Source organism: Portunus trituberculatus, chromosome 15 (assembly GCF_017591435.1).
Source record: "Portunus trituberculatus isolate SZX2019 chromosome 15, ASM1759143v1, whole genome shotgun sequence".
NCBI classification, from domain to species: Eukaryota; Metazoa; Arthropoda; class Malacostraca; order Decapoda; family Portunidae; genus Portunus; species Portunus trituberculatus.
In genome coordinates, this window is record NC_059269.1 from 10,524,542 (window position 1) to 10,546,128 (window position 21,587).

General features: G+C 42.7%; 1 protein-coding gene across 1 annotated transcript in view; it reads left to right on the forward strand.

Moving 5' to 3' along the window:
• Positions 1-8,770: 8,770 nt before the first annotated feature.
• LOC123504073 (sodium channel protein 60E-like) overlaps positions 8,771-21,587 on the forward strand; it is a 503,673-nt gene continuing 490,856 nt past the window's right edge. The window contains exon 1 of the mRNA XM_045254356.1: positions 8,771-10,053. Coding sequence (XP_045110291.1) covers positions 9,784-10,053 — 270 coding nt within the window. The 5' untranslated portion in view covers positions 8,771-9,783. The remainder of the gene's footprint in view (positions 10,054-21,587) is intronic.

The following is a 21,587-nucleotide window of genomic DNA, read 5'->3' on the forward strand; positions in this document are numbered from 1 at the left end:
GAGAGAGAGAGAGAGACAGACAGACAGACAGACAGACAGACAGACAGACAGACAGACAGACAGAGAGAGAGAGAGAGAGAGAGAGAGAGAGAGAGAGAGAGAGAGAGAGAGAGAAACTTTTTTTTCATTTATTTATTTAACTGTGAATCTCCCTTGAAAACACGTCACAGAGCACCACTTCAAGGGCCTCGAGCTGACTCCCGGTGCTAAACGCCTATCAGATCCCCCGACTCCCTTGAAAACATGTTAATATTTGTGTTGTAGATTGTGAGTTCAAAGAGGTACTACTATTATACAAGCGTCAGATAAAACGAGAAAAAAATATTATTTAGAGAAATGTTAATAATTCATTCTGCTAAACTTACGTTATAATTTACTGAGGCATCATGTGACTGCTTGAACATAAAGAAATAAATTAATGGAGTGTAATACTGTGAATATATTTCGAATGATAATGAAGAATAATTACGATATTGTTGTTCCATTGCATTATTAGCATATGTTGCTATGCTAACCAAACTTTCCTTGTATTTCCCATATCATGGTAATGGCTTTCTTTCTTCGTTTCTTATCGGACATATGATATAAGTTTTTCCGCATTTAACTTGCTATTTGAGTGTCATCCAATTATTTCCGCCAGCAACTCGGCACACACAATTTTCAAAGTTGGTATTGAAAGGAAGCATCGACTGGAAATCTGAAGGTGTACGCCTACACTTCCCTGTCTGGGCACACAGAGGCCGTCCATCATCCTTATCTAACCCCATTAAGGATTCTTCACCCATACACTCGCTCTGCACCTAAATCAACATGGCCTTAATTCTGGATCATCTGTCATTCACGCCTACGCCATCGCTTCCATCCCCTCCATCTTGTCTCACCTAACCCTTACAATCCACTCGGAGCCACTCCACACCACTCCACTCCATCACGTTCCATCCAGATCGACCTCCTCTTACTATAACCCATACCACCTTTCCCCAACCTGCTCACCTACACCCTATAGTACTCATGAACACACACACACACACACACACACACACACACACACACACACACACACACACACACACACACACACACACACACACACACATTTTTAGGTGTACGTTTTATATGAAAAAAATTGATTGTAATCCGTGAACACAAATTCCTTACTTTCGAAAATATTCATAAGAATTTCCTTTTATCATTCATCTTTAAATGCCTTACTCAGCAACATGGGAGGGAATATTTCCACATGATAAGTACATCACACAACACCAGAAGAAATCATGTTAACCTTACTTGCCCACAGTTCAGGACAACTCGTTTCAAAAACAGCATTTTGTGCTACGGACCAACTGTTTGGAATTCTCTGCCAATGGACATCAAAAAATTTTTAACAGTGGTAACTATTCTCAGTTTAGAAAATCACTCAAAGCACATTTAGTTGTTAATAACAGTATTCAGATGTACATAACAGTATTCAGATGTAAAATTAAGTAATTCACCGTATAGTTGTTTGTTCTTATCGATTTGAATATTGTAATTTTGAATTGTTATTATTATTGTATTAATTATATAATATCAAAGTATATTGTTATTTTCCCATTATTAACATCGTTGATTATATTAATATAATTGTAATTATTAATGATTTTTTTTTTTTTTTTTTTTTGTTAAGGTAGGTTAGGTATCCAATCCAGCTCCATATATCTATTAAAGAAAAATGTCTGTCGGGAAGCTTCGGCTTGACAGGCTAAGCCTACTCAACTATGTAAATAGTATAAATAGCTTTATTTTGTATATTTATGGCAATAAAATTTACTTTACTTACTTACACACACACACACACACACACACACACACACACACACACACACACACACACACACACACACACACACACACACACACACACACACACACACACACACACACACACTGGAGAAAAAAAATGTTAACTTAATTTTTGTCCAAGAAAGCTCAACTCGTGACGTTCTTCCCACTTTAGGAGTTGAGATTCACCGTTCACGAACCCACAGCCTGGTAGTTTGCATATATCGACTAGACAAGCTGCCATCGTGAAGTGTCCTTCTGCTTTAGTGACATTCAAGCGAACAGCGGGTTTCTTGAAGCATTATCGGCCTTGTATTCTGTTCGCAGTTGTTTATTGGGCTATTTATTTTCATATTCACTTACTTATTCTTTGATATAGCCGGATTAGTAAGAATAATTGGATTCCTTTTAGGTTTCTCCAATTAGCTCCTCTACGGACGCAGCCTCGCACGTGTCTAAGGCCCCTATTCAAAAACTCATTGCTCTCTCACCACGACTATTTTCGAAGGCCACATAATTAATCAGCTGGGTTCTCAAGAGAGTTTCGCCTATCAATAATGAAGAAATAGTGTTAATCTCTCACTAGAACACTAGAAACATTTTTAAAAACCTTCAAGTTAAGTATTCTGAAAGCAGTGAGGTGAAGGGCAAAAATGTCTGAAGAATATGGGTCTAACAAGTGTGTCCATTTGGTATGCCGGGATGCTGCATCATTCTGTAGGTTTCATATGGGCCAGGCTGAGTGGCTATACTCCGCTCGACTGGCGTGTATCACCGGCCTTGCTTGGAAAATTTAGCTGGTTTTGAAATATGAGTCACCAACGAATGAGTCTCGTTTTTTACAAGACTGAAATGTTACTAATTAAAAAAACAAGAATGAAAGAAGCTTTTTTGATATTGTACTATTAACTGTAATTTCATGGTTTTGTAATTCATCATGGGGTTAATTCTGGAAAGTGATAACAGTGAATGATAATAATAGTAATAGATAATAGATAATAAAGAATTTTAGATAAGTGATGATAGATAACAACTTAACCCCTTTAGTACCATGACCATTTCCATATTTACTCTACTTACTATTTGATGATTTTAAACAGCTTCAGAAACTCATGTGGTGGATTACAGTAGTGAAGACTGTGACCATTGATCTTCTGATCAACATAGACCCTTCCTAATGTAAAAAAAAATATGATTAAATTGTACACAAGTCTCAAGATAAAAATGTGTCCCAGTGTTGAAGGGGTTAAGAAGAAAGACAAGAAAGCAACAAGCAACGATTCATGATGTGAATACTGAACTGTAAAACCCACAAAAAGAGAACGATTGCCCAATATCCTTTCAACAAACGCTACGCCCACCGCTCGGGCTCTTCATAACCTTACCAAGCATTTTATCTTCTTTTGTTTAGCCTAATACATCCAAACAGAATTCAGTGGACGTTAATGGAGCCGCTCGCGAGCCCCCCTATCCGTGTCACTTAAGTACAATCAAGCTGAAAACCCTTGACACGTGGTTGTGGGATGCTTTTTACTGCCCTGTGCTGCGTGGGTGTGAGAGAGAGACAGAGATAGAGAGGGAAAGGGAGAAAGAGTGATTGAGAGAGAAATATAAAAACCTTTAAACAATATAATAATCCCATGTATCTATTAGTCTCCTCAGTCAATTCTTTACCCCTCCCAGTGCTCGCTTCTCTCAAGGTCAAAGGTCACTGGCTGTATCCACTAATTCTCCCTGCACTTAAAGATATAAAAATCAAAGTTTACAGGAAAATGGACTCTCGGCCGTGACCCTTTGGCCTATTCCTCTCACCTCACACCAGCAGCCCTTCTTCGTCTGCACCTCAAGCATGCCACCACACTCTGCTTCGTTACCCCCAGTGTGTTTGTGAGTCACGAGCACCAACCCTCGGCTACCTGTTGATTATAGCCGCATTTCGTTCCCGCCCCCACCGTTCTTCACTATTTTCAGACCCCCTGCAATCAGTACTGCACACACACACACACACACACACACACACACACACACACACACACACACACACACACACACACACACACACACACACACACACACACACACACACACACACACACACACACACACACACACACACACACACACACACGGGAAAAACAAATACAATGACGGTGGTGAATGTCATGTGTGTAGTGGTGGGAACGGTAGCCGCCACTCTGCTCTTAACAGGGCGTCAGTGTGGGAGACACGGTGTACTGGGCAACACGGGTGGCATGGTACAGCACTCAGTGATAGCCACTTTTATGGGTGGTGGAGCGCAGAGCTGTGTCCCCAACCCCTGAATGCCTGCCTCTGACTGTTCCCATTGTCATATTTCAAAATTGAAATTTTTTACGCGCAGTGTACAAAGGTCACCGTGTACAGTGTGTAATCTAATAGTTACGTTGATGTACGGGTTAGCCTCACGCGGGAATTTCATTGTGTAAAACGTTATTGAATTATTTGCTTGTGCATGACTTCCTCGATAATGCCAAAAAGAATAAATAAAAATAATGCGTGACCGCGATCGCCACCCAAAAAAAAAAAAAATGCTTTTGATGAACCTCAATTCACTTTTATTTATGGACTATTACAGAAGGAATAGCAGTGCCTTAAATCTCTCTGGGCATGAAGGTAGCTGACTACTTTTTCTGCTGTAATGCTGCGGTTCTTGTACTAGTCACGCCAAAGGGTTCTGGTCCCATATTTCACCACACATCGTCACTCCTTGTCGACTCACGTATTGCATTCCAGTGTCACGTATTAAAAAAGCCTTTCCTGTCACACACACACACACACACACACACACACACACACACACACACACACACACACACACACACACACACACACACACACACACACACACACACACACACACACACACACACACTCATAAAAATAAACACATAAGGAAATTGGAGAGGCTACAAAGAATAGCTACAAGAATGGTTCTAGAATTTGAAGGGATGACATGTGAGGAGAGACTAAAGGCTATGGATCTACCAACCTTGGAACAAAGAAGGGAGAGAGGAGACCTGATACAAGTTTATAAATTGATCACCGGAATGGACCAAGTGGATAATGAAAAACTGATCCTGAGAGATATTAAAAAATATAGTTTCCCGTAGAGATGTAATGAGACGTGGAACAGTTTAGATGAAAAAGTAGTGTCTGGAACAAGTGTGCACACTTTTAAAGTAAGATTGGATAAGTGTAGATATGGAGACAGGGCCACACGAGCATAAAGCCCAGGCCCTGTAAAACTACAACTAGGTAAATACAACTAGGTAAATACACACGGTCTCAGTCCTACCCGAAGATCGGTCTATGAGCTCTGAGCTCGCTCCGTAATGGAGAAGACTGGCTGGGTGACCAACAGACGACCGAGGAGGTGAATCACAAACACACACACACACACACACACTCACGGGAACAGAAAGCTTTTATTTTATTTTATTATTTTGTAGTGTACTTCAGCTCTCCGTGTGTTGTCCCTGAGCCAGCCGGTCCCTGGACAACACCACCCAACACTGCTCTGTTCCTTGTGGAGGTGTTCCCGTGTATGCGTTGGTGCTTGAGGTTTACAGTCACCTCGGGTCTCTATCCTTAGTTTTTTTTCTCGTTCAGAGGCATCGTTTTGGCAAATAAAATAAAAACGACGCTCAGTCCTTTGTGCTGTTTAGAATAGTCTGACATTGGTTGCTTTTTCTTTTTCTCGAAGGTCTAGAGGTTAAAAAAATATGCCCTAGTTTTCTTTTCTTCGTTTTATATATATATATATATATATATATATATATATATATATATATATATATATATATATATATATATATATATATATATTATTTCGTCCATTTTGTTGTCGCAAATCCCAGGTATTGAGAGAGAGAGAGAGAGAGAGAGAGAGTTTGTGAATGTGTAAGCGTGCTCGTTGGTGTGAAATTAAGGGGAGTTGCAGGGTAACATCTCCCGAAATAGACATGAAAAATACTTTAAAATCTGCTTGCCTTGAAAAATTATAGAACATGGTTGGTTATATGATACCTGACAACTTTCAACGTGAGAAAATATTAGTACATTCTTGAGATGTACCCCTATTCTTTAATTTTTTTTATGTTAGACGGGAAAGCTGGCCAAGGGCAACATGTAACAAAAAAAAAGAGCTCACTATGTTGCCAGTCCCCTTGTAGATCCGAGAGGGTCAGCTAAATAAAAGGGATAAATGTCTAGAAATGTCTTCGTGTCGTAACAAGCTGAGCAGAGAGTGAGTGATGGCTTTATAAGTGTTGTTTCTTCCTCCCTCAGATCCACCTGACCTGCGCACCTCCAACAGTTCCCGGCTCAGCTAAGTCAAGGTATCTATTTATAGTTGCTCACTTGTCAATAAGAATGATACGCCCAGGAAACACACACACACACACACACACACACACACACACACACACACACACACACACACACACACACACACACACACACACACACACACACACACACACACACACACACACACACACACACACACACACACACACACACTTTTGTAGTTTTGTGAATTAATGAGAATGAGAGAGAAGGTTCTAGTGCTTTCCTGTGAAAAGGATGGAGTGAACATACAACTTAACTTTGGCTAACTTTTACATTAGCAAAGTAGAATAGAAATGACAGTGAGGAAAAGTTGTAAGGCAGCAGGGCCTCGCGAAGGAGAAGACTTGCAGGTGTACAAGTTAAGAAAAGCAGTGACTGAGACGATAGCAGCAGGAAATGGTGAAGCAAACAGCTAGCGAGAAACTGTTTCAGATTAAATAGTGTGAAAAGAGAAAAATGCGAGAGTCATACACTATTCTATTCCGAAGCAGTGTTGGGTAAGAGATCACCCATGCAGTGATAGGCGACAGGCCTGCTTCACACACACACACACACACACACACACACACACACACACACAGAGAGAGAGAGAGAGAGAGAGAGAGAGATATATATATATATATATATATATATATATATATATATATATATATATATATATATATATATACACACACACACACACACACACACACACACACACACACACACACACACACACACACACACACACACACACACACACACACACACACACACACACACACACACACACACACACACACACACACACACACACACACACACACACACACACACACACACACACACACACACACACACACACACACACACACACACACACACACACACACACACACAGAGAGAGAGAGAGAGAGAGAGAGAGAGAGAGAGAGAGAGAGAGAGAGAGAGACAGACACACACACACACACACACACACACACACACACGGAGAGAGAGAGAGAGAGAGAGAGAGAGAGAGAGAGAGAGAGAGAGAGAGAGAGAGAGAGAGAGAGAGAGAAGCACCTCGTACACTTTGCAGTGGTACCTATTTGTAATTAATTTCGATGCAAATGAACGATGCAGTAAAATGTTTCCTGGAAAAAAAAAAAGAAAAAATAAGACCCGGTCACTGCGTAGAGCTGCAGAGCGTGACACTTTCTGAATAGCATCGGCAACACTTCGCGCGTATTATTTATTAACCCCATTATTACTTCAGGAAATTCCATTAGGATCCCCTGACCGGGACAATTTAAATAAGATGGCAGGGCGAGTGAGAGATGTTTATTGTATTACTCCCCTTCCTTCTCCATTCTTCTCTCATCTCCTCCTCCTTTACGCTCCTCGTTCCTCTTTATCTTTCTATGCTTTCTTTTGTTTGCCATTCCTCCTCTTCCTCTTCTGTCTCTCTTTCTTATTCATCTTCACTTTCCTTTATTTCCCCATCGCGGTTACTTCCATCCCCCTTCTTTTCTCATCCTCCTCCTCTGTTCCTTATCCTCTTCCTCCTTCGTCTTCATTTTCTATCTTCTTTATGCTCCTCCTCCTCCTCCTCCTCCTCCTCCCGATCACCATTGTCACCCAGACCTCTACTCTTCCACCTGACTTCTCTTCTCACCGTCATTGTAGCGTCTCTCGTGCTGAGGATGAACAGACACAGAGGTGAAGTCTTCTCGTCACACTATCAACATGCAAAGCCCCTTTAAACAAGTTCGTCGTGCTAGCTAAGGGATTGGCTTTCTCTCTCTCTCTCTCTCTCTCTCTCTCTCTCTCTCTCTCTCTCTCTCTCTCTCTCTCTCTCTCTCTCTCTCTCTCTCTCTCTCTCTCTCTCTCTCTCTCTCTCTCTCTCTCTCTCTCTCTCTCTCTCTCTCTCTCTCTCTCTCTCTCTCTCCCAGGAAGTTTTGTATGTCTTGTCCAACTTCGTCTGTGTCTGCTTGTCTGTCTCTCAGCCAGTCATTCAGTCATGCAGTTTCTCTCTCTCTCTCTCTCTCTCTCTCTCTCTCTCTCTCTCTCTCTCTCTCTCTCTCTCTCTCTCTCTCTCTCTCTCTCTCTCTCTCTCTCTCTCTCATAGATTAATAAAATGAAGTGATGAGTGAGATGTAAGTGAAACAAATGGTACGAAAAATGTAAAGTAGAATTCCCACATGCGATTGAGGTCTAGAAAGATTGAGTTTTATTTGAAAGTAGGAGGATTAGCCTGCATGAAAGGTGTCCAGGTGTGACACTAGGCGTAAAAAATGTAAAGTAAGAGAGAGAGAGAGAGAGAGAGAGAGAGAGAGAGAGAGAGAGAGAGAGAGAGAGAGAGAGATAGGCAGGCAAACTGTATGAAACGCAAACAAGCTGATAGATACTCGTAGTCAGGCAGACAGTAAAGAAGACATTAGACAGAGATGAAAAGATAAACTAAAAAAAATAGACTGAAAGACAGACAGACAGTCAGAAGAAAAGAGAAAATATAGGAAAGGAGAAAGCTCGAAAAGTAAAGCAGAATCTCCGAATGACTGAGAGAGACAGTGAAAACAAACACATGAGCAGTAACAGATTTTAAACGAGAAAGTGTTTTTTGTTGGGTGAAATAGTGAACAGATTAGAGCTGTAGTCTTCCACTGGAGGGAGAGAGAGGGAGTCCCGCTGAAGGGGTAGCGAGGGAAGGCGAAGGGGCGACAAAGCTTGATTCTGGGCGGGAGCTGGAGACAAGGTGAGCCAGCGCGGGCGGAGCGTGCGCCGTGCGGTGCTGGGTCGTGGCCTAGGTTAGCCAGGAGCGCTCTGGTAGTCCGCCGTGGCACCCAACACCATCCTGAGCCAGCACTCTCCCTCGCCTCCCTCCCGCCTCCGCCACAGCTCTCCCGCCACACCAGCGCGACCGACCCGTGCTCCTCACGGGCCGGTACCCGCCCGCCCGCCCAACCGCTCGCCTCACTTCTTGGGAAAAGTTGTGACGACGTGTTGCGCTGAGACTGGCGGACCGTGCCTCTGCTAAGTGGTTGAAGTAGACTGTTGTTGAAAAAATAACTTTCGCTCACACTGATGTTGGATAATGTTGCCTGAAATAGGCACGACTCTGTTGAAGTTCTGTTGATGGTGTTTATCATGTAATTTATATCAGCAGTTATTATAAACTGTCAGTACACACTTTACTGAAAATTATGTAATTCATGTAATGCGCTTGTGTAGGGTGACCTAACTGTAGGTCGTCTGCTGCGGTAGATTGGTCACCACCGTTGGGGGAACACTTGTGTCCAGCTTTCCGGCCCTGTGGCGTCTGCTGCGACGGCCATGAGCAGTCGTAGACTCCAGCAGCAGAAACATGAGGCCTCAGAAGAGCTCGGTGTTCGGGCCAAGCTCTCCCCGCATCCCTCGCTAATTCTTGTGTAGACTTACTTTAGTGTTCAGTGAGAGCTGTTCTTCTCTTAGACAGCAGTTAATACTACTGGCGTCAGCTAGTAAACTCTGAGAACCCAGTGAAGCTCTAACTGGAAGGGGCCGTAAGGCCTTCATAACTCTTCTCCACCAGCTGTCGTCGGCGAAGGCTGGCCCGCGCCGCAGACAGGCATGGGTGATGAGAAGAGTAGTCTGAGTGGATCGGCGGAGGGGTCCTACGGGAGCTACCGACGAACCTCCCCGAGCATCAAACCCTTCACACAGGAGTCTCTCGAACGGCTCGAGACTCGCACTTCTTCTGTTATTCGCGACTATGGCTTCCTGCCTCGCCGCACACCCATCGTGGTCGACGGCGGCCGCCTGCCAACCAAGTATGAGCCGTTTCCTAGCTACATGTACGGCCGCCCCTTGGAGGAAATTGACCGCTTCATCTTCGAGGAGGTCAGTATGTGCCTTCAAAAGAGTGATAAACTTCCTTCTACTATGTGAGCTCTTTCTTGTAGTGGTAACGCATTAGGAAACAACAGTGTGTGAGGGATGAACCTACTAGACTACATACTGCCATGCTCGTTGCTACAAATGGAGTGTTTCAAGTCTGACGGGTGTTTTCAGACACACACACACACACACACACACACACACACACACACACACACACACACACACACACACACACACACACACACACACACACACACACACACACACACACACACACACACACACACACACACACACACACACACACACACACACACACACACACACACACACACACACACACACACACACACACACACACACACACACACACACACACACACACACACACACACACACACACACACACACACACACACACACACACACACACACACACACACACACACACACACACACACACACACACACACACACATACACACACATTTAAGACCATACTTTGGTTTTTGTGTTGGTCGTGATCGGTGGACTGTTTAAAATCTCCTCTACTTTACCTGTGTAGTGCCATGAAGACCGTGACCCTCGATACATAACCTTTGAGAGTCTCCTACTAGAGTCGACTTCTCCCTTTACCTAATGGCGGGACACTGTTGACTTTCCTGGCGAGGCGGTAAGTTACTGTAGCATGACAACGTTGGAATCAGGGTGTCTTACTTCTAGCCCCTGCTTTATACACTTCTAAAGCAATGCATCAAAGTAAAGGAAAAGGATTACAGGTGCTAGAATTAGAGAAAAACTTAATTGCCACCCTGTCAGTGACCACGAGAAGGAGATGAGAAATAACAGCTCATAATCTAAATCAGTGCAGTGTTCATAGTTCAAATCTTATCTCGCATCCCTTAAGACACGCAGAAAAATTATATTGATTCGTACCTGAGTTTGGGCGTGGCCAGCCTCTGAGGAGGGGAAGGAACTGAGGGAGGGAGGGAAGGAGGGGCCGCGGAGGAAGGGGTGGAAGATGTCGTGTGCCGGCCTGCGAAGTGACCCACATACTCATAACAAGCTCACCTGACGGGGCTGAAAAGGATGCAGGGAAAGATGCATTTTTAACACTATGTATTAGAGCCTTTCCTTGCACACTATAACTTGGTATAAACTCCCTCTCTCTCTCTCTCTCTCTCTCTCTCTCTCTCTCTCTCTCTCTCTCTCTCTCTCTCTCTCTCCGAAGTTCGTAACCGCATTTTTCGTCTCCTTTAAGAAGAGCACGCGCCATAAAACCTGAACACACTCCTTTCTGCTCTTAGCCTCCGTCAGTCTATTATTCCGCCTTGCCATAAGTTCTCGACCAGGTTTTCATTTTTTCCACACTGGTTTCTTTACAGCGTGCACCGACCACCTGTACTTCCCAGCTCTACTATTTCCTTCGAACCTTTAGTGGTATTCACGTAGCGATTCTCTGTGTCATTAATGTTAAAACGAAGAGAAAAGTATTGGATTCTTTATTTCCTATTTGTTTTTATTTATTTAAGTGTATCTAAAACCAGTTGGCATATATGTGTTGTTTTTGTCTACTGTAGGGAAAGTAAAGAACGACCATGATGAAGTGCAAGTTGTCATCAGTCACGCCCCTCGCTGGCCTCAGGGTGGTGGTGTCCTCTATCATGCCGCCAGCTGCTGTCTTCCCGCGTACATAACTGCATCTGGCCCTCTGCTGCTAATGCCAGTGCCTCTGATAAAACGTGTGACTTGGTGCAGTGAGGCGTAAGGAAAATAAGTCGAGAAACGCCAAGGTGTTATGTGGTTTACGAGTAGTTTACTGTATTTAGATGTGGAAGACTGCATAACTGCCAGCACCAGCACTTCTTCCACCACCACCACCACCACCACCACCACCACCACCACCATTATAAGTACTAAGCTTTATTTTTCTGTCTATCTTGGTACTTTGCTATTTCTGTCAGATTTTGCCTCTAAGACCTTATTTTCTTTCTTTTTTTTCAGTCTTGTATTTCCATCTATTTTTCATATATTGGACTTGTTATTTCTCGAGTCCAGTCAGTCAACCTCTGGCTCCGTCCCCAGATAGTGGCAGTTGCATCATGTACTGTCCATCTTCATTCTTGTTCTTGTTTTTATGTTACATTTGATACACATGAAGGAGTAGAAATACGTAGATATAACAAATACAGCCTGTGACATTTTCATTGCGCCATGTTTTATGTGTATGTGGCCACTCGTGAAGCGCCATAAGCTGTGCTCTCTACGCTGTGCTGTCCTGCTGTGCTTCTATTGGCAGTAAGCTGTGTATGGCAGTGATGGACTCCTTGATGGTTGACTCTGGAATACCATGAGCACATTTGGCACAGTGCCTTAATCTCCTTTTGACCTGCAAATCTGTATTATCTGCTTCGTAATCTTCCTTTTCTTAACTCGTCTGAATAGAAGAGTCCTCGAGTGGCACATCCTTCGCTTTCCGAGACACATTCTTCCTTTGCATTCTCGCTGCTCTCAGTGTGGTGTACATAATTCTTTTGTGAGAAAATAATATGCATGTATGTATTCCGTGCCTTTGTATGATTTTTGTGTTTTGAAGACTCCTCGGCTTTCCCCCGGAGAGATTCGTCTTCCGTCTGACTTTCCGTGTTTTTATGGACACTTAAATGAGAAATCCTCTGTGTTTCCGTGTCTTTATATGCAGAGTCCTCATTAAAATTTGTTTAGTAAAATGTTTTCATTAGGCCAATAGGCTTTATTTCTGCTTTTGTTTTCATTTTGCAGTTGCATCTTGTCTTTCCTTTTCAATTTTTGTCTTCCTGACCTCAGCCACACTTTGGTCAACACTGTGTGGCTACTTGATTGTCCATTTGTTATTGGATGGATCATGCCTGTGATGTAAAGTAATTTCCATCGTGTTTCATGGTCAGAACAAAACGTGTGGTGAATACAAACATGCACGTTTATAGATATAAACATCATATTTTCTTGTGGCAGATATACTGTGGGTTTTCATACCATGATACACGTTTAGGAGAAAGTGAATGTCAAGAAATAAACAGAATCATGGAGGGATAAATGTGCCTTCACCATCTTAGTGAAGTAAGTGAAGGAATGAAGAGAGGAAAGGCAGGCGGCTGAAGTTAATTTGGTGAGGACGTGGCTAAAAGGCTTTAAGAAGCTGAGAATTAGACATTTTTACTTTACAAAAAAACTTTTGGGAGTTGTTGAGAAATGGGGCAAGACGTCTTAAGGAAATCTTAATTAGATTTAACTTTTCACGAAATCACATTGCAAAGGTGTGCAAAAAGGCAGCGAAACAAGAATTGCGACGGTCATCAAGGTGTGCAAGGAAGTGTGCCCTCATAAGCGTCGTCCGTGATGGCTGTGTTGTGACAGACAGCAGACTGGTTGTGATGATGTTAATGTTGTTAATGTCTAGTCACCACAGTAAATTAGATAAGCAAAAAAGAGGGCAACGACACTTTACTCAGTCATTAGCTATATTTTCTCCAAGTCTCATTATTATCATCATGGCGACCTTACTGATGACTTTGGCGTTGATATTGAAAGTGTCGTCGCCTATCGTTGGCGCTGCGAGAAAAAAAAACAACTTTTAGCAAGGCATCAAGGCATTCCCTAGTGAGCAGCTTTTCGGCCACTTTGGCAGATTAAGCCGCACCAAGTTATCTGCACTATTCCCGTCACTGGCTGATCCCGAGCTGGGGTTTATGAAGGTGGTAAGGCAAGGAAGGCACGCGTCACCACCTTCTGGGCGTGTTCAGGGACATACAGGTCAAAGCGGTGGCAGTTTTCACTATTATCATCCTCATCATCATTATCATTTTTACCGTCACTGTCAATATTGTCATTATCACCGTATTGGCAGCAACACCATCACTATCATCACTAAAACACCAACGCCTCATCAACACCACCACTACCATCATCACCAGCAATAACACCAACAACATCACTACCATAGAACTAGCATCATTACTTTAGCCATCACAACCACCACCAACATCACCATTATCATCAGTGTCATCATCATAAACACCATTACCAACACCACCTTCATCATCACCAACACCACCAGTATTCCCAGCAAGACAAAGGTGTCTCCTAACTTTCCCCATTCATCACCTCTGTTTCACCTTGTCTCGCTCATTTTCATCTCTTCAATTCCACCAAGACTGACGCCCGTATTCAGAAACGCCTTCCCTTCTCACAACGACAATTTTCTAAGGCCACAGAGACAACTAGATGGTTTTCAAGACAGTTTCTCCTTTTTAATAAACTAGAAATCTTGCCAGTCTAACATCAGAACCACAAAAAAATATACCCTTTAAAATATGAGTATCCTCAACTGGAGCCTTTGGAAAACAGTGATGGGGAGAGAGCAAAGCGTTTCAGAATACGGGTGTAACAGCTTGGACGAGGCGAGGAAGCGCTACAGCCACACTCCGAGAACCAGCCTCCACAAATGCGTCTTTTTAATATTTCTCATTGTTTATACGAGTAATTCTTCAAATCACAGGCCGACGAAACGCTCCGAGAACCCTTTGTGATCATAAACAGTGGTGGAACATTGCAGCTTTACTGAACTGCAATAGAACAATGAGAAATGAGGGAGGAGGAGGAGAGAGAGAGAGAGAGAAACAATAACTCATTTTGCTACATTATGCCTGCCTCCCTCTTTGTCAGTTTGTCTGTCTGTCTGTCTGTCTGTTTGTTATATTATATGCTTGTATACGTCTGCATATATGTCTTTCTAACTTTCTGTCTCTTTGTCTGTCTGTATGTATGTATATCTGCCTGGCTGTCTGTCTGTCTCTCAGTCTTTTTGTCTGTCTGTCTGTCTCTCTGTCTGCCTGCCAGCCTGTCTGCCTGTCTGCCTGCCTCGCTGCCTCTCAGCCTCTCAGCCTCTCTCCTCTCTCTCTCTCTCTCTCTCTCTCTCTCTCTCTCTCTCTCTCTCTCTCTCTCTCTCTCTCTCTCTCTCTCTCTCTCTCTCTCTCTCTCTCTCTCTCTCTCTCCTAAACTTGAGGTAGTGTGCATAGGTTGTTGAGTCTGGATCGGAATGGATGTCTCGCAACATAACTAGACGGTCATTCATCTTCCTCTGTTGGTTGTCTGATGAATGGGTACGTGAGGAAACCCGAGAAATGTAACCTGTGGAAACTCTGGTTGTCACGGAATGCCTTTGTGTAGCGGCTGCAAGGTTTTACTCGTAGCTGGCTGGAAGGCATACGAGGGACGAGACAAAGCACGTATCACTGCATGGCTTTCACATCCACGTTTCACTGCAGAATGTTTTGGCTTGTATAACACGTTTTTACACATTTCTACACATGTCCATTGGTAGCTAAAATTGAAGGGTGTAAGTATAATGTTCGATAACCATTATACAAAATTTAATCCCTTGAGTAGCATGACGCGTATCCATCCTTATTCTAGTTACTATTTGGTGATTCTATACAGCTTCAGGAACTCATGTAGGGATTGAAATAGTGAAGATTGTTGCCATTACTGTTCTGACCTCCATAGACCCTTCCTGATGTCAATAAAATGATCTAATCGTACAGAAATCTCAAGGTAAAAATGTGTCCCAGTATTAAAGGGGGTTAATAAACAAATGTTAAGAATATGTCAAATATCTGATCGTCATTAAGAAGGCTTTGTAAAGAAAAGGAATTATCTGTGACTTTCCATAAGCGGAGGATAAACTGATTTTCCATTTCACTCTTTGTTGTTTTGTTTTTGGCTCGACGCTGTTTGACTGCTTCGTGAAGGGTGTTACTTCAAGGGGCACCTTTCCTTAACCCCTTCAATACTGGGACACATTTTACATTGAAATTTGTATATAATTAGACCATTTTATTGACATTAGGAACAGTCTACGGAGGTCAGAAGATTAATTGCCACAATCTGCACTATTTTAATCCACCACTTAAGTTTCTAAAGCTGTATAGAATCACCAAATAGTAAGCAAAAGGAATATGTAAACGCGTCTTAGTACAAAGGGTTAACACGTCACAACAAGCTGAAATAGTTTACAATAGTCATGGAGTTTACCAGAATGAAAATGTATATATAGATTTCCCCGGATTTTACCAACAACATTATATTACAATTTAGCTTGGACATGATAGCTTCATAATTGAATATACATACGTATTTTTGTGGCCTCGGAGAATACCTCGCAAAATTGAACTTGGCACAGACTGGCAGGATAATTGTCCCATGATAACTAAAGTAATGAATGTATTTAACCTTTTCACGAAATATCAAAGCGTATTTAACCCCTTTAGTACTAGGGCACATTTTTACCTTTAGATTTGTGTAAATTAGACCATTTTATTGACATCAAGAACGTTTTAAGGAGATTAGAAGACTAATGACCACAGTCTTCACTATTTCAATCCCCCACATGAGTTCTGAAGTTGTATTAAATCACCAAATAGTAACCAGAATGAATATGGATACACGTCATGGTACTCAATGGGTTAAAGTAAGAAATAACAATGAACATATTATATTTAGAACATGAATGAAGTGTACAGGACGATGGCTGAGGCACATTAAGGAGAAGTGGTGTCTTCGAGTGAACGAGCAGCCATGAACGTGTACTACATTAGAAAGTCAAGTGGAAGAGGAACAAGGAGGGTGAGAGGCGAGGAGGACGTGTACGATGATCAACAGTGGTTTAGTGCCTGAAGGAGAAGGAGAAGAAGGTGGAGGAGGAGGACAGGAGAACAGGAGACGAGCAAATAGCCGGAGGACGAGAAGGAAAGGGAAAGGAACTGCGAGACCAGGAAGTAGGGACGATAGAGGATGTGGTGAGGAGTAGGAAGGCTTGTACGGAAAGAGGAAATGGAGTTGAAATACAGAGAAGAGAGGAAAAACAAAGACAGTGAGAATAGGAGAACATTGTGTGTGTGTGTGTGTGTGTGTGTGTGTGTGTGTGTGTGTGTGTGTGTGTGTGTGTGTGTGTGTGTGTGTGTGTGTGTGTATGTGGTTTCTCTCTCTCTCTCTCTCTCTCTCTCTCTCTCTCTCTCTCTCTCTCTCTCTCTCTCTCTCTCTCTCTCTCTCTCTCTCTCTCTCTCTCTCTCTCTCTCTCTCTCTCTCACACACACACACACACACACACACACACACACACACACACACACACACCTCATAAAAGTTTGGTGTTAGAAAAAGACATAATACAAAAAATGAGGCCACGGAAAAACTCTGGATGTTGAAGAAGGAGAAAAGGTAAAGGAAAGAAAGATAGGGAACTGAGGAGCCATATTCAGTGATGGGGTGGAGATGGATGCTGGGATGAAAGAAGACTAGAAAAAAAGGAAAAAAGAAACCGCTTAAAAGTCAGAGAATGAAGAAGAGGTGTGAGTGAGCTATAGATACTGACGTGCAGGTTACGGGAGAAGTTTTAAAACATCAAAAGTTAGTTATCGCCTCACCCATCACACTGAAAGATGAAGGAGCAGAGGGTGGCATGGCAGAGGGGCGGGATGGGACGAGCCTTTATCAGTAACTCCATTGTATCTGCCTGTGATGGACGCCAAACACCTCATGCATTTTTGTCTTTTCTCAGTCGCAAATATGCTTATGTAAACTGTGACTAAGGGAGTTTTCGGGATAGTAATGCGATATAAGTAAGTTTAAAGCAAGGAAGGTAAGGGAGACGTGGCCTTTGGTGGCTTGGCTGGGAAGATAGCGTTGAAAGTGTAGCATTAGTGTCGCAGTAGACCGTTGTGCTCCTCAACCTCTCAAGTTTACTGTCTTGGGGTGTCATCTCTTTACTGGTGCTGGTGAGTGAAAAAACTGAAGGTGATTGTGTTGTGCTAGGAAAAACGTTACCTATCATTTTTATTTCCATTATACGGTGTGGTAAAACAATTGTCCTTATTGATTACTTAATGTCTCGGGATGTCATCTCTTTACTAACGCTAGCAAGTGAAAAAAAAAACTGAAGGTGATTGTGTTGTGTTAGTAAAAACGTTACCTATCATTTCTGTTTCCATTATACGGTGTGGTAAGACAATTATCCTTATTAGTTACTTAATGTCTCTTGGTGTCTTCTCTTTACCGGCGCTGGCAAGCGAAAAAAGAAACTGAAGATAATTACCTTTTTCCATTTTACGATGTGGTAAGACAATTAACCTTATTTATAACTTATTTTCTCGGGTTGTCATCTCTTTACTACTGCTAGCAAGTGAAAAACAGAAACAGAAGGTAATTGTATTAGTGAAAACGTTACCAATCAATTCCTTTTCATTCTTACCCTACTTGAAAGTGAGGACAGGTGCCTTCAGTCCTCCTCTTAAAACTCATGCAATCTCATTTGGGTACTGAAAATTTACTAGTCCTAATACTATCCCTGATATGGATCGTGGCATTCCATTCATGATATACTGAGCTGCACTCCACGTATTGCATTCATGAGGATTACTTTTCTGTCATACATATTTCTTGGGCTTTACCTTCACGTGGTCTTTTCTTTCGACTCTTCGTCTTATGAACTACACGGGAACGTATCATTTGTATAATGGCGTCGTGGGTTTCAGCATAACAGAAAAACCCACTTCACTTTTCCTTGAAGATGGAAATACACCTATGATGCGGTGGAGGGAAACGCGTCCCAAAGGATTCACCAGGTATGTAAAGGGGAGGGATTTGACGGAAGATTCCAAAAACACCCCATCAGTCTTCACCGGCAGCTCGGGACATTCTCAGTCCTGTCAGACACATACCCTTGAAAACTTTTCGAAAATATACCTCTCAGAGCGAGTAATTAGCGGCTTCTAAATGACTTTGTGTGTGTGTGTGTGTGTGTGTGTGTGTGTGTGTGTGTGTGTGTGTGTGTGTGTGTGTGTGTGTGTGTGTTTGAGAGAGAGAGAGAGAGAGAGAGAGAGAGAGAGAGAGAGAGAGAATCATTGCACCTCCTCTCTATACCACCACTGATACTGATACATAAAAATCCTGAATATACCTAACCATATCCACGTTTCACACCATCATTTCCAAGCACAAATTCATGAGTATTGAAATCTTAACACTGGAAAGACCTGTACCTGTGTCTGTTTTTGTAATCTACACTGTGCCTTTGTTTTCTCTGGAGCCTGTAGCCATAAAGAATTTCACTCTTACACTACACTATAACAATGTGGCAAATAAATGATCTTATCTTACATCTTCATATCTATTTTTTTCACAACGATATCCACTCACCATTTCATCTCCTTTACTCTGAAACCATAATTAACTTTCTAATATCCTTAATGGGGTGTGTAGGCGAGGACTGGGCTCTTGTGTTCTATATCTAGCCCCCCAACGAGCCTTTTTGTGTTTATTCATGCCGTGGTGGTATTTTCGTTCACTCTATAGCAGGAGAGCAAATAAGCGAGCCGTCCTGTTGGTTGTCTCATCTCTTTGTGGGAGGAAATTTACGTTGGTGATGATAATTGCAGCTAAGAATACCCCTCTCTGTGTTGATGAGTTTCCGTCTTTCGTGGCACAGTCAGTTATTGTTTATTGTTTGTGTTTGTTGACGGGAAATCACGCTTTTTTTTCTTACCTACCAGGAGAGAGAGAGAGAGAGAGAGAGAGAGAGAGAGAGAGAGAGAGAGAGAGAGAGGGAATCAGGTTGAATTTGCTCACGGTGAATGATCTGGTCTCAATTCATCAAGACTGAATGCCTTTACATTTTAATGAACTGCTTTATACAAAACGCTCTCCTCCTATTATTGTCTGTGTCAGTTTTATAAATGTATTTTTAAGATATCCGATTCCATTCTGCTTTCCCCTCTTTTATTCTTCCTTCTCCTTTTGTCGTTTCATCTTTCTCCCTTTCTTTCTTGCCGTCCTTATATATTTTTTCTTCCCTTCCTTCTCCTTTTGTCTTCGCTTTTCATATCTCTTTTCTCCCTCCCTCCATCTTTCTCACGTCTCCTTTATTTGAAGCTCTTTTTTTCAAGACTTTCCTCCCTATTGCCTTCATTTCTTCCTCCTTGCCTCTAAATCTTTCCTCTCCCGCCTTATTTTGCATACCTCTCCGTTTTGCCTCTGTACTTTGATTCATGGTTCATTTCTTCCCCAACATACTTCTTCGTTTCATCATTTTCCAGGTGACGTGGCCTCTTCATTCTTCTGCACACCAGCCCTGAGGCATGTGGGCAAAGGCTCTCTGGATACGTCTCCGCCACTGCCTGCCTTCATATCCATCTCTTAGCTTCTCCTCATCGACTCATAATAACATCTCCCTCTTCGTCTCCTCCTCCTCCTCCTCCTCCTCCTCCTCCTCCTCCTCCTCCTCCTCCTCCTCCTCCTCTGCCTCCGTCTCTGCCTCTGCTTCTCGAGTTTTCGTCCCTCCTCCCTTTTACCTGCTTTTAAGTTTTTCAACTCACTTTCCTTCCTTTTTCCATCTTCACCTTTCCCGCCTCCTCATCTTGCTCCATTTTTGTTGTCCTCCACTACCACTACCACCATTACCCCCCTTCTCTTTCTTCTTTCTTCCTTCTCCTCCTCATACTTCTTTTTATTCCCCTCCTCCTCCTCCTCCTCCTCTTTTCATTCCTCTCCACGTCCTCCCCTCCTGTTGCCGTTTCACCATCGCGACCCCGTGCCCCATAAACCATTGTTTCAGGCACTTTATGAGAAGTCGATGAGTGCAGGTCGATCTGTGTCGACTTGTCTCGTCTTGCGGTGTGTTGGTGGGACGTTTTTTGTCTGGTGGTTCTGTGCTTCTTTACTTTGTGGCTTTATGGCGCGGTGTTCTGTTGTCTGCTGCCGCTGAGGCCTGTTGTTCCCCAGGCAATATATTTATTTGATCCTTTCTCCTTTTCACACACGAAAGGATTTTTTCCACGCAGTACCGGCGCGGCGTACCCTCTCGCATATCTGAGGAAATGTTTTGCTCTTTGTGGTTATACTTTTCAACGAGAGCTTTGAAATTTGTTTATGATGAAAGTGTATATACTCGCATCCCAGCTTTCCGATGACGCATCTTTCTAGAACTTTGAATACTAGTTAAAGGAACATAATGAAGTGCATTGATTAAAAACGGAGAAATGAAGAAAAGATGTGCAATACTCAAGTTATGATACATGATTTCATTTATTTTATTATATACACATTGACTTCATTTAACAGAGATTAACTGCATCCTTACTAATTGAATTTGTCTTGTGCTGATTGGACGGCATATTCTGTGTGCGTGTGTGTGTGTGCACTTGTGCTTGTGCTTGTGTTTGTGTGTGTGTGTGTGTGTGTGTGTGTGTGTGTGTGTGTGTGTGTGTGTGTGTGTGTGTGTGTGTGTGTGTGTGTGTGTGTGTGTGTGTGTGTGTGTGTGTGTGTGTGTGTGTGTGTGTGTGTGTGTGTGTGTGTGTGTGTGTGTGTGTGTGTGTGTGTGTGTGTGTGTGTGTGTGTGTGTGTGTGTGTGTGTGTGTGTGTGTGTGTGTGTGTGTGTGTGTGTGTGTGTGTGTGTGTGTGTGTGTGTGTGTGTGTTCTCTCTCAGAGAGGTGGTTGGGTTG